General features: G+C 41.7%; 1 protein-coding gene across 1 annotated transcript; it reads right to left on the reverse strand.

Moving 5' to 3' along the window:
- Positions 1-406: 406 nt before the first annotated feature.
- PDP2 (pyruvate dehydrogenase phosphatase catalytic subunit 2) lies at positions 407-10,358 on the reverse strand. Its single transcript, XM_081922777.1, has 3 exons — positions 10,064-10,358; positions 8,113-8,176; positions 407-5,013 (listed from the first exon to the last, which is right to left on the reverse strand). The coding sequence occupies exon 3, from the start codon at positions 4,968-4,970 to the stop codon at positions 3,357-3,359; it is 1,614 nt and encodes a 537-aa protein (XP_081778903.1). The 5' UTR covers positions 4,971-5,013; positions 8,113-8,176; positions 10,064-10,358; the 3' UTR covers positions 407-3,356.
- Between the last annotated feature and the right edge of the window lie 3,500 nt (positions 10,359-13,858).

The following is a 13,858-nucleotide window of genomic DNA, read 5'->3' on the forward strand; positions in this document are numbered from 1 at the left end:
TTGGTAGTAGAAACACCAGTTAAGCCGCTGGCCAGAATTAACACATGCTAAGCCATGCTTTAATAACTCTAGCTTAATAAACCATGGTGTAGCATTAGGTGTGAATCAAGACATTGTTTTATACTGTTGATAGGTGATAGCATGACAGAAGTCACAGAAACAGGAGCACAAGAAGGACAAGGGCTTGATCACAGAGGAGCTATTACAGAACAGATGGAGCAAACAAGGAAATTTAATGGGTAGGGCTTGATCACAGAGGAGCTATTACAGAACAGATGGAGCAAACAAGGAAATTTAATGGGTAGGATATTGTTAGTGACAGAGTTATGGGCAAGTGAAAAAGAAATAACAGGCATGAATCAAATAACAGGCAAAGGACTTCAGGTGGGACCGGACATGATCCAAATTGATGGAACAGAAACATACATTTATTTAGCAGAGGTGCTTTGAACTGATTCAATGGGTCAGATACACCAGGAGGGTAAGCCAGCTAGGAATTGTGTTTAGATCAGAAACAAAAACATGGAATGAAGTGTCATACTGACACTTGGGAAAGTCACATGCTCCTGAAAAGTAACAGCAGCCTGAGGAAATTCAGAAGTTCCCTCAGAAGCACAGTAGTTAATGCCAATCAACTGTATTGCTGCAGCTACAGAAAGAGTAGAATGTGCAGCCAACTGCATAATGTGCATATTTGTTAAACACTTTCTAAGTATTAATTTTCACACTCTAAATTTTTATAGCAGGCATACAGCAGTTATAAATACATGCTAAGTCTGTTTTTACACGAAAAACCCACAAATGTGGTCTCTTAAATAGTAATTGCCAGTTAACAAGTACAGTTCAACACAATCTTCGTAAACATTTTTTTAAAGGTTAGTGTGTTTAAATAACACACACTATTTCTTTTGAAGCTGACATGAAAGAGCCTCATTTGTAGCAATCTTACTTATGCACAATTGACTAAAATGATAAGAAAACCCTTCTACTCAGGTATTACAGATTGTACTTGAAGCTAGAATCTGCATCTACTAAAAGGATATTACTTTTAGTTAGTTTTAGTTTAGATAAGACCTTACCTTACCAACTGCTCACTTGAAATCCAATTCATAGTTAACAATTGCATCCTTCATTCAAAACCAACAGATAAAGGCACATTTAATACACTTCAACATCACATTTGATGGAGATCTTACACAATATTCAGGTCCGTTGCTAAGTAATGCCTAGACATGCATTCAGATCCAGCAATATTTTATGATTTAAGTCCTGTCTGTGTGCAAAACCAGGCACAGTAGTTTGGTTTTAAAGTGCTGGCAGAAAAAGCAAACTTTTGAATTATAATATACTTTTTAGAAATTAATTCCAAAATAAAAAGTGTTAAAATTCTACAGAACTGAATACATGTTGTGAATGCCACCCACTTCCTTCCTTCCTAGTTCTCCTCTTACTCACTTTCTTCTGCTTTCAGTTAAGGCATTCCTGCAAGCCTCAAGTTATATCACTTGGAAAGAGATAAAACTTATTTCTAATCCACATCAAAACTAAGTCATGAATTGTAGCTCATGCCATTCACCCAACCTGCCCACATTTCTTTGTACAGAACATGACATTTAAGATTTTAATTCCTTGGGCTTTACTCCTGAAATTTGTACTGTCAGATGTGGCCTCCAAACAAGTCCCAATTTTGACTCACAGAGTGGAAAATTTCACCTGTGTGATTGTTCATTGCCTAGTACAAAGCCATTGTATTCTTTAAGCGATAGACTGAAATGTATTAAATGTGCCTTTATCTGATGGTTTTGAATGAAGGATGCAATTGTTAACTATGAATTGGATTTCAAGTGAGCAGTTGGTAAGGTAAGGTCTTATCTGAAAGCAGGATTCAAACTATACAGAACTCTAAATAAGGGCTCTTTAGGAAGCATTCTTCACGAAGATTCAATACGCATAAAACAATGAACACTGTATGCAAATTCAAGACTGCATTTCCATATAGCCTACAAACAAAACTTCAGCCATCTTTTCTTAAAACAAAAACAAAAAATATCATTGTATAATTTTTAAGCTATTAAAAGAATACGTTCCCCAATGAGCCAAAAATAGTTAGCTTCCACTGGTAATGATTTATTTCAAAAGATGTGAGTTGTACTGATAGCAGATCCAGATGCCCAGACACGTTAAAAGGATACTTTCTGAAAACTAGAAGTATTCAGCCATATGCTCTGCAAGGGTGCAACATAACTAAAAGTAGTAATTGCTTCTGAGGTATTTTAAAAAGGACATTTCCATAGGCTTGAGAAGTTCTGAGGCACAGATACAATTGGTACTATGGCAGCAGAAGCAGTCAGCAAGAGATTTGAATCCCTGTAGTGCAGTATAAATGCGTTCAAGCAGCAATTAGTCTAGTGCATAAACAATCTCACAGTCAGAATAAGAAGAAAGCAAGTTTTCATATTTTAAATAGGGCACTGCAGGAAGCTGAGTAGGAGAGCCAATCAAACTGACATTTTATTTTAAATGGTTGCACTGCTTTGTGAAACAAATGTTCCCTACAGGAATAAATGCAAAGGATTTAACATGCTGGTTTGGAAGTGAGTCTCAGTGAAATATTGTTTTCTAATATGTGCCCCTTTTGTTCAGCTACTATGCATTTCAAAAAATCTTGTACCAGAATAGTGCCTAGCAGACTTTCCCATGGAAACAATCAGTCCTGGGGGCACACCTAGACCAAGCCCCTCCTCACCTGCCATACAGTATTTGCATTCATGGCTATCTTGCAACTTAGCCTTCAAATGAAAAGTGCTGTCCACCAATCTAGCTCATTTTTCTAATATTGTTGAGCGTAAGTGCTCTCAGTTTACAGAGAAATTTGCCATAAATTTCAATGGCAATGATATTTGGCCACTTGAGTTTATGGCTTTGATTAACAAGCAGCATATTTCATTCTCATCCACCCTGGCACAAGGATGCCCTTTCCGCCCAGGATGTCTTACAATCTTTGTTCTACTAAAATAAATAATTTTGCATTGCTTTACCCCAGCTGTCCCCCTCCCCCAGGACCCTCCAGATGTTCTGGACTATAATTCACATCAGTCCCATCCACCAGGTCTTTACCAGCTGGGGATGATAGAAGTTGGCAGTCCCAAAACGTCTAGATACTTGGGGGCAGCTGTTTTAATCAAAGCAGGCTATTAGAATTTTCACATGAGTTCTTCATTAAAAGAGCCACTATAAGACTTCTGAAGACAAGACAGGGGGGGTTTCTGCACAGTGGTATTGCTAGGGATTTAATATTTTTTTTAAAATATCCCTAGTGGTCCACAGAACATGTACGGTTCATAAAGACAAGTCCATTATTCGTTATCTCTGTAGTAACCTTCAATTATATCTGAATTAAAATATATCACAGTAACTGTGATGTCATCCCTATACAGCCGTGCTACATCATCAGGAAGAGTCAGCATTGCCATGAGCCTCTCTGGATCAATCTCTCCATATTCATTATTGCCAATGGCATTTCGGATGAGGTGGGTAGCCACGTTGTGGTCATAGGAGCGGATGTGCCTGCCCTTCCTCTGAAGAAGGAAGTTTTGCATGTAACCCAGGTTGGCTGGTTTCTTAAAAGCTAGTGGCGTTTTCTGGGCATTGTCTCCAAGCAGATGCGTGGCAACAAGCTTGACCACCTCTTCATTACTCAACATGTCCCACAGCCCATCCGAAGCAATCACTAAAAATTTATCCTGCTTTCTTATTTTGTGGTACGTGACTTCAGGTTCTGCAGTTAAATAAGGAGGTGTATGATAGTTTGGAGGTGCATACTCATAAATGTTTAAAGCCTCCGTGTTGCAACCATTTCCTAGCACACTCTGCTGAAGTTCCTGGCTCCACTTAAATCTGACATCTCCAAAAGCTCTGGAGGGCATAAGAACTCCTAGCAACCTGTTGTTCACAATGACAGTGTCCTCTTCAGAGGCCGGGTGTTCACTTTTTAACCTTAAAGCTTCCAATTTGTTGAAGGCATTGTGGTCTTGAGTAAGAGGGAGGGCGGACCACATCCCATCATTATTTTGAACCCCTAGAATTGCTCTACAGTCACCAGTATTTGCAACATGCAAATTAACACCGTCGATGTGAGCCACACATGCTGTTGCGCCCGAGAAAGCCACCTGAAGAGCTATGTTCCTTACCAATTCGTTTTCTGTGGGAGCCTGGACTTCCAAAGAGAAATCAGAATCCAGCCTTTTAAATGCATAGATCAGTGCATCCTTCTTAGTATGGCATGGCTCCATGTCCAGGTTCAGCAAGTCTTGCCAATAAACTCTGAGCTGCTCCAAATACATTGGGGCGACCTCGTGAAAGAACCTGTCGTTGGGGTGTTTGTGCCACTGCAGAATAGGCAGAACTGGTTTCATGGACTCCATGGCAGACTCGATTTCTTGCAGCGTTTGTTGAGACAGAAGAGAAACAGCAATGTAAAAAAACAGCCTCTCGCTGACCGACTGTGCACAAGCATAGCCTGCATGGCCATCAAAGACTCCAAACATCATCCCTCTGGTCTGCAAACATGTAGCTGCACTTCTACGGTCTTCACTCGGGGCGTTGGCAGCCAAGTGGTTACTCTCAAATTTCAACACTGAGCTCGGGTTCTTCCCATCAAATTCAGGTACTGTATATGACAACTCATTAGCCCTTAAGATTTCATTTATCTGTGATGGTGTCAGGTGGAAGGAGAAGTCGTCTTCTTCTGTGGAGGTGTGTCTGAAAGCTTTTCTCACAGTGAAGATGCTGTCCATGCCACAACCGCATCTTGACAGGAAAGAAGAAAAGGAGTCTTTGGCAAGCAAACCCTTCCATGCTACTTTCTTCTGGCTCGAAAAGCACCTGGAATACAAATGTCCTTTTCCATGCAAAGTGGAGATAATGTTTCTTGCCGAGATGATACTCCAGGAGGTCATAGTACTTGACATCTTAAGAACTGGTTCTGCTTTAAAGCAGGACAATCTGAAAAGCCTACAAGTAAAAATAAAGCTATTAAATTTTTTTTAAAAGGCAACAATGCTTCATGTTAACATCCGTGCTGTGACTTATACCAAGAGACCACTGAGAATAAATAAATAATTTGTTTTGTAACTTAATCATAAATTTATAAATAATTTGTGCATTTTATAAATTTAGAATTTAGTAGCAAGTTAAGCAGATTCTGAAACTGACAACTTTAGATGTTGGTGGAATGCAGCCTGGCATGCTAATGTTAAAAGCACATTTACTTAGAAATAACCCTACATTTTCAAATGCCAACACACTCAGGATTATTTTCAGTGTTTATTTCTAAGGGATAGGCTACATGCCAAAAATATATTCTGCATTGTCCAACCCTTTGCAGAGTTGCTTCATATCCAAAATATGCTATCTTCCAATCTGAATCTACTCTCAATAGCTATGAATGAACTGAAGTACATTCAAGTTGAGAGGACTTGTACTGAACTAACCCCAGACATGACACCTATTTTGTAATACCTTGTGTAATTATTCCAAGAAGGATCAGATGTTCTGCTTAATCCTACTGCTAGCATGAAATATGCAAAATAGCTAAGCGAAGAAATGCCTTCAATTGCACTAGCTTCTCTCTACCTGGAATCCTATGCACACCCACTTGAGACTAAGTAAAGTCTCACTAAAAACAATGGGGCATTTTTCAGAGTCAATATGTTTGAGGTCACTCTGTCAGCATAGGTAGGTATGGAAGTTTTGGAAACAATCATGAGTTAGCCTAATGAAAGTATATGCTCAATCTGCATAGTACAAAAGCACTGTCTTGAGTTTATAAGCCTTGGAATAGGTTACAGAGCCCACTGATTGTTTCTAACTCTTTCAAGGGGGCAAGGAGTGGTGTCAAGGTGGCAGTAAAGGGGGTTTGCTTAGCTTATTGGTGGAAAAGAATGCCAGTAGCCCTGGAAACTATCACTCAGACTGGCTTTCTTCAGGAACAGAGCTGTTAAGGTTGCTCTAATCTTAGTTTTCTGTTACGCTCTGTTCAACTCCTTTGACCAACATGCACCACCGCTGACATAACTCGAATTGCTACTGGTCATTGCTCACCATCCCAAAACTGTCTGGCACGTTAAACACCTCTTGGTTTAGAGAATGAATGCAAACTTCTCTTTCTAGGTAAGCAGACAAAACACTGAGCTTTACTGGCTTAACAGGCAGCTACATTGAAACTATTAAAATGTTGTTCTGTTAATTTTTTTCTTTTGTACTTAATATATCTAGTATCTAGTTTTGCTTTATGAATCTAGAATGCAACTGTAGTTACATGTCTGGCTGTACACACAACAGAAGCGTCAGAAACTGACTTGTAGTTTCCCTCCCCTCTCTGCTCTCTCTCTCTCTCTTGGAAAAAAAACATCAAATACAGTTTTTATTGTCTTTCCAGTCCTAAGAGTTGAAGCAAGCCTACATAGCTTATGACACATTGTTATTATTAATAATTACCTTCCCTTCACCCTAAGGCCCCAGAACAGGTTACAACATTAAAACACAGTATCAAAAATACTTTAAAGCAGCTTACAATCACCAAAATAAAGTGGTTCCTAAAAATATACACCTCAAGTGTCAAAAGTCAGGGTAAAGAGGTGTGTATTCAACAGTCACTGGAAGCTGTACAGTTGAGGTACCAGACACACCTCTGCCAAACACATCAAACCAAACACAGTCCACTAACTACATATGAAGGGCTACGTAAGGTGCCTGGTGACTCCGTGTCTATATTATCATGTATTCAGCAAAAAGAAAGGTTTCATTAAACTTCTGGTGATCACCATACACAGTTGTTGAAGCAGAGTTTGGCTTTGCAGGCTACAAATGTGCATGCTTAAGGTGCTGATTGGCAACTGGCCCCGGGCTCCTGAGATTTGCGCTGAGCTGCCTGCGCTTCCAGGTGTGCAGCCAGAGCGATGCCGAAGCTGCATGCAGCTTCGGCATCGCTCTGGGACCCGTTCTGGGGGCTGGGGTTGGGGGAAGCTCGGGCTTCCCCCGCCCCAGCCCCACACCTGTGGGGGGGGGAAATAAAAAATATTTCCTTTATTCCCCCCTCCCAATCTAGGTGCATCCTATGGGCCGGAGCATCCAATAGGGCGAAAAATATGGTACTTTGGTTTCTCTAGTATGGCAGGGCAGCATGCTGTGGGACTGATGGGACTCCTGACACTATCTATCTATCTATCATCCATCTATCTATCTATCTATCTATCTATCTATCTATCTATCTATATCTATCAATCAGATCCACCTAATTATTCTGATTGTAAATTGTCTGATTTTAATATTGTTACAATAATGCCCCAAGACCTTATGGTGAAGAAAGGTAAGAAATCCATTAAGTGTGTGTGTGTGTGTGTGCGCGTGTGCGCGCACAAACCTTCTGCAGGTAAGAGAGAAGGAAATGTGCACTAATAAAGAAGATACTCAATGCTCAGAGTTGTTAAAATAAACTGGCACCATCTCCAGTTCTGATGGCAAGGCTGATGATTTTAAAGAGTCACAGAGCAGAGCCAGCACCCCCATCTCTTTTCAAACATTTAAGCCAAAATTTGGGTGCGCTAGTTTAACCTCCACACTGCCAATAATGACTGGCCCACCCACTACAGTGGTACCTCAGGTTACATACGCTTCAGGTTACAGACTCCGCTAAATCAGAAATAGTACCTCGGATTAAGAACTTTGCTTCAGGATGAGAACAGAAACTGTGCTCCTGCGGCACGGCAGCAGCAGGAGGCCCCATTAGCTAAAGTGGTGCTTCAGGTTAAGAACGGTTTCAGGTTAAGAACGGACCTCCGGAACAAATTAAGTACTTAACCCGTGGTACCACTGTACTTTGGTTGAAGGCAGGAGTTGTGAACTTCCCTTTTCACAAGAACAATTGCTTGACTTTCCTCCTGTGTATCTTCAAGATGTATGGTGTTTTGTTTCTTTGTTTTACTATTTTCCTCCCCCCACTTCCTTATTCCTTCTGTCACTTTCCCTTTCTCCCACCTACAATCAATATGGTTTCCTTCTGTTTATATAACCAAAGAGAATGGAGATACAAAACATCTGGCATTTATTTACCTTGTTAATAATACATGTCCCAGCTATATTTCTGAACATAGGTAACGTCCTGCTTCTAAACCTGCTGAAAATCAAAATAAATAAGGAGATTAAAAAAGAAGGATGCAAAATAAACTGCTTTCAGAACAGAAGCTCTTATTTCCTCTAACAGCAAACTTGGTGGTCCAGTGCCAATTAGTATATCAGTTGAACGAAGCTACCTACAGCTTAGGATTTCTGCACTGGCATTCAACTCCCCAGGTATGCATAAAAATATTACTTTCTAACAAGGGGGAAGAGAGCAAGACAGATTATTTTTATTTCACTTATGAGGCATCCCAAAGTGATAAGCATATATAAAACAGTTACATATATAAAAACAGTTTAAACTATACACACACACACATATATATATAAACAACTTAAAGCGACAACAGCAAGTAAAGAAAATCAATTCAAATCAGAGACAGATACCATCTGGGATAAATATTTCTGAAAGCTTGCTGGGGAAAGAAGTTCAAAGATTGAAAATATTTAAAAGCTTTCCTGTAAGAATGTTAGAAGATAAAAGTTTTGACAATGAAAATGTGAGAGGAGTAAACTACTAAACCCATGGAGAGACCAGTTTTGTTTAATGAAGGCAATAGGGGTGGAAGCAGAAATTGGCCCTAGAGGCCAATTCTACTCCCTAACCCAAACCTTCAACAACAGAAAAGGAGCCATCCGAAACAGCATAAAGAAAGAGATAATCCAATTTCCCCTGCTGCACTGTTCAGAATGGGGCTTAATTACACAGCCACCTCTGAAACTTCACTGCTCTGTAGAGCTACAGTGCTCAGTTTCAGAGCTCATGGCGCAGTGGGAGGGGGCAGTCTGACAACCACCTATGCTATGCTACCATCAGCCTTCCCTGATCTGTCTCTCTCCACCCCCAACAAGGGGAGAAGGGAAGCTTAGCACACTGTAAATCCTCATGGATTCTCAATGAATCAAATACCCTCAATGCTAATTCTCCAAAAATGAACAGCATTTTAGATTTCAATCCTATCCACACTTACCATTGAATTTAATAAGGCTTACTTCTGCATAAACATTAATGGGATTATGCTGCAAATTTATTATCAAGACCAGTTACAGCAACATTGCATGTTGCCAGAATACTGTTGTTATCACCATAAACTTCACATTGTTTGCATAATAGATCAGCCAAGGTAATATTACATTGGAACTTGATCAAAGTGGTTCTCTTCTTGGTTGCAGTTTAGCTGCAATGGCGTCTGTTTACTTTTTCCTCATGTTGCCAAAGAGCTATCAGCAAGTTCAACAAAGTAAAAAAAAATCCAACAAAAGTTTTTTTAAAAAAAAGAAAATGAAGGAGGAACAAATTAAGCAAGGACAGAGCAGCCATTCCTCCATGACAAGATTACGCACTTGCAGCACAATCCTAATTGTGGCTACTCAAAATAAAGTCCTATTGAATCCAGTTGGGTTTTCTCCCAGGTTAGGATAGCAGCTTTATATATTCACATTTATACTAATCCACACAAATAAAACACAGACATTGTCCCTCCATTAAGATTAAAGCCTGAAAACAGAATAAATGGACATTTCCTAAAACCACTGTTAAGCAGGCCGGAGTTGGGAGAAGTACAGCAACAGTATAAACCTACCTCTTTGAATTTCTAAACTGTAGACGATCACCCCAAAACTTTGGCTCTTCGCTTCTTTGCCAGGGACTATGCTTTTAGTAAAATTAAAAGGGGGGAAATCAAATGTTAAGAGAGCTCCTAAGAATACAGCTTGACATTCTAGAAAAATTTGAGAAGTTTTGGAATCGAGTTGCCAGCTTTCAAAACGGTTCCTTTTACAGTCGTTTGATCTACGGCAGCAATTAACAGGTGGCAAGGTTAGAAAATCTGATCCTGAAATGTATCACAGGTAAGAACTTCAAATAAACAGCGTTTCGTTTTACCTGCTGACTTCTTACACATCAGTGAAACCTCTGAGAGAGACAAGACCGAGCCGCGCCGATAGATTTCATTTTGCTTTGGTTCCCTCCCCCCGCCCCCTCTCCGGGCCACTGGGCAGCTCTCCGCTGCACGGAGAACAAGTTGGACAATTCAGCCCGTAACACACTAAAGACAAGCTGACGACTTTAGGGAGGACCAGCTCGGCTCCTCCCCCAGAACGCTCAGCGATTGGCTGCAAAGAGGGGCGTGAGGCGACGATGGCGGAGCCAAGTGGCGCGTGTTAGGCGCGGACCGTCCCCGCCCAGCCATGCGGGTCTGCTGGAAAAAGGGGCGCGCGGGCGCAAGAAGTGCACGGCGCGGAAACCTGCTCCCTGAATGCCTTTGGAATGTGAACGTGTGAAGTTAAGGAACAGGTCCTATTGGCTTCAGCGTCCACCGGATCGCAGCCTTTAAAACGTGCAGTTTCCCCTTCCGCGGCTGGGGCGAGCGAGTCCTAGGCACGCTTACTCGGGAGTAAACCCCGCTAGCTTTTGTGAGGTTTGTGCGCTGGCACCGGTTGTACGCCTATGCTCAACGGGGCTTCCTTTTGAGTAGGACAAACCGCGTTGTTACCAGCCCTGCACAAGCCTGGCCATTTCTACTTCTCCTCGGAAGGGAGCCCCCTTGAAGGGTGTGGCTGTGGCCGTAGGCTTATTATACCTAAGACTCCGGGCTTGTCTCCTACCACCCGACGCCCGTCTGCTCCCAAGTAAGCCCCAGCGACCTTCCTCAACGGAGCTTCCTTGCAGCAGGAAAGCGTGCAGGCAAAGGCGGCCGCTGCTTCCGACGCTGGAGGCTCGGCCCCTCCTCCTCCCGCAGCCAAACCCAGCTCGTCTCCTTCCTCGGCTCCCGCAGGACACCCTTACCCGCTTGGCTTGGCAGAGGCAGGGATCGGGGCCGCCGCCGTTCATGCCAGTTGCCCCATCAGTTCATGGTCGCCTCACGCCATCGCCGCGCCTTGTTCGCCTGCTTGACGCGAGGTGATCCGCCGCCGGCGTCTGCAGCGCGGCGAGGTTCTCCTCTCTGCCTTGACGCTGCTGCCTCCGCGTCCTCGGCTCACCTCGGCCTTGAGCGACTCTGCCCCAGGTGCCTGGCGTCCGCCCAGCTTCCCTCCCACGGCTGTGAAGGATACGGGTCACCAGCGACCTGTTGCCTGCTTCGCGCCAGGCCTGGGGTGTGCGTTATAGCGGATGTTCTGTTCCACCTTGCCATAGAAAGGCCTGCTTTTCTCTCTTAAGAGGCTTAATGGTAACATTAGGACTCGGGAGCAAAGAGGAGGGCAAGGAAAGTTGTGCTTAGGACGGTGGCCGCCTTAATTCCCATTAGGGGGACCCTAATGATACTTTTATTGACATGTCTCAGCTATCCAAACCAGACCCCATTAGGCTACTGGTGGCTCTGGTCTGCCCTCCCCTTGTCAGAGGTGCTGAAAAATGCTGAAGTCAGAGCCCTTGAGCCCAGGACCTGCTTGCTGGTGGGCTTCCCAGGGAGGCGTCTAGGTAGCCATTGTGATAACAGGATGCTGAACTACATGTGTGACTGGCCAGAGCCAATAGGCTCCTCTTCTGTTGTGTACAATAAAAAGAAAATGCAATAAAAGCTAAACACTAAATGGTTAAACAAAAACCCCAAAAGACAGTGGCTAAGAATCAAACATCAAATCTGAAGAAGTGTGCATGCACATGAAAGCCTATACCAAGAACAAACTTAGTGGGTCTCTAAAGTGGTACTGGACATTAAAATTTTATATATATATATATATATATGAAGATAAATGCATCGCCATTAAAAAGCCACAGCACACAGGAAAGTCTTAACCTTAAAGATTGCAGTGTCAAGGCCTCTTTCTGGGTGTTATCTCAAAGGTCACAAAGGAGAGAGTAAACTTTCAAACCCACCAGAGCTTTTTTTTTCAGGCCGGATAAGCGATGAGTATTCTGTGGCAGCTTAAAAACTAACCAAGGCAGCGTGATGTGGTTAGAGAAGATTGGGAGAGGGAGGTTCAAATCCCCACCCAGCCATTGGGCACGTTTCTTTATCTTTGCTTCTGGCCTACCTCACAGGGTTGCTGTAAGGAGAGAATGAAGGGAAGAACCACTTATGCACCCCTCAGCTCCTTGAAGGAAGGGTGGGTGTAATAAATACATAACAAATTTTGCATGGCATTTTTACTTTCTGACACATCATGAAGTATTATCCTCAGAAAGAGTGGGTGCTGGTGGTGTGAAGATAAACAGGTCAAATGGACATGAAATTCAAAAGTTCAGTAAAGGCAGGGAGGAAGAAGGGAGAGGAAAAGGATGTTGGTAGTTATGATGGAAAAACCCCAGTCTGAACTTTATTACAGAGACAGTTGCAAATATTGCAAATTGCAACATGGTTTTTTCCATGACATCCAACATTTGTAAATGTCCGTGGTGCCTTTTTGCATAAAATTTAGCATAAAGAAAAGTTTTGGCCTCGTGACTTTTTACCCTTTAATGTAACTTAAAGATGTTGTCACTAAGCATTGTAGGGTGGGTAAACCTTATATTGATAGTATACTAATTTTTGGTTTACCCTTCTTGCTTATTTGTTTCTGTTTTAACTATAAGCGTGTGCATTTTAATTTTAGTTTTTTAAAAAGAGATATCATTCCAGCATGAAACTCCTACCCACATATTCTACATCCTCTGTGGGTGTATTCAGTGATGAGTGGCAGTCATACAGTAGCTGCTTAAAAGCGGACAATGTGGTGCAACCATGTGGAAAGGTGCTTTCACTCCTACCCCGCACAACTTGAGTTGCTAAACAATCATCAGGTTTAGATAGTAAAAGGGCTGGGGCTGCAAATGGTAGTTACTGCACGTAGCCAATGCTGAATTTCTTGTGATGAACTTCACAGTATTGGTAATCAGAAGCAAACTTAAGATACTAAGAGTTAAACAGTAACTAACTGTCTACATATATAAAATGTTGGTGGTGACAGTTACCAGTAAGTGTTCAGCTCATTCCTCAAGGACAGGAGCACTTCCTGGCCAAGTCTATTTACTATCTGTAAAGATAAAAGGCAAAAATCATAAAATATATTATCCATTTGAAAATAGTTTACTTTTTATAATAAAATTATAAAAGCATATAAATCCAGCTGGTAGAATAGCATTGTTCCTGTACTGTGGTCCTGTTTGCTTCTGGCCTGTGCATTTTATATATTTCTTTAACCTTCTCTTTTATATATTTCTTTAACCTGGAAATTGCAATGGATGCTCACGAGCCACATCAAAACTAACTGGGGTCATTCCAACTAAGTTCTACTCAGAGTACACCCATAGAAATGAATTGACCTAAGTTAGTCGTGTGTATTAATTTCAATGGGTCTACTCAGAGTTGCATACAACCAATAATGTATGAGTAACAGATCACCAGATAATAAAATACTGTTGTTGTAATAGCTGCATGTTAGGATCACGCAACTTATGAAGTAGACTCTCATCCACAAAAGCTTATGCCAAACAAAACACTTTGTTGTTATTGCATATTAGGATGTTTAGGTAAGAGGACATTTTCAATGCACTCAGTTTTCTTCAATTTGTCATTTAACAAACCACTTTTGATGTAAGATACAATTACAATAAAAATTTAATCAGTCAAAACCTGCAAAGTGTTTTTTCTTTCTTTTCATGTGCAGAGAAATTCATTAGTGCTAATGGCAGTCCAGTTTGTCTTTATTTCCAGAAATACTGCTGTGCTGATCCAGCATGAGATCAACCCATACACAA

This window comes from Podarcis melisellensis (assembly GCF_964234715.1).
Source record: "Podarcis melisellensis genome assembly, chromosome: 8".
Classification (NCBI taxonomy): domain Eukaryota; kingdom Metazoa; phylum Chordata; class Lepidosauria; order Squamata; family Lacertidae; genus Podarcis; species Podarcis melisellensis.

What these genes read in the sequence shown, in the direction of transcription:
- PDP2 (XM_081922777.1), bottom strand. Translation starts at nt 4,970, where the DNA reads ATGTCAAGTACTATGACCTCCTGGAGTATCATCTCGGCAAGAAACATT.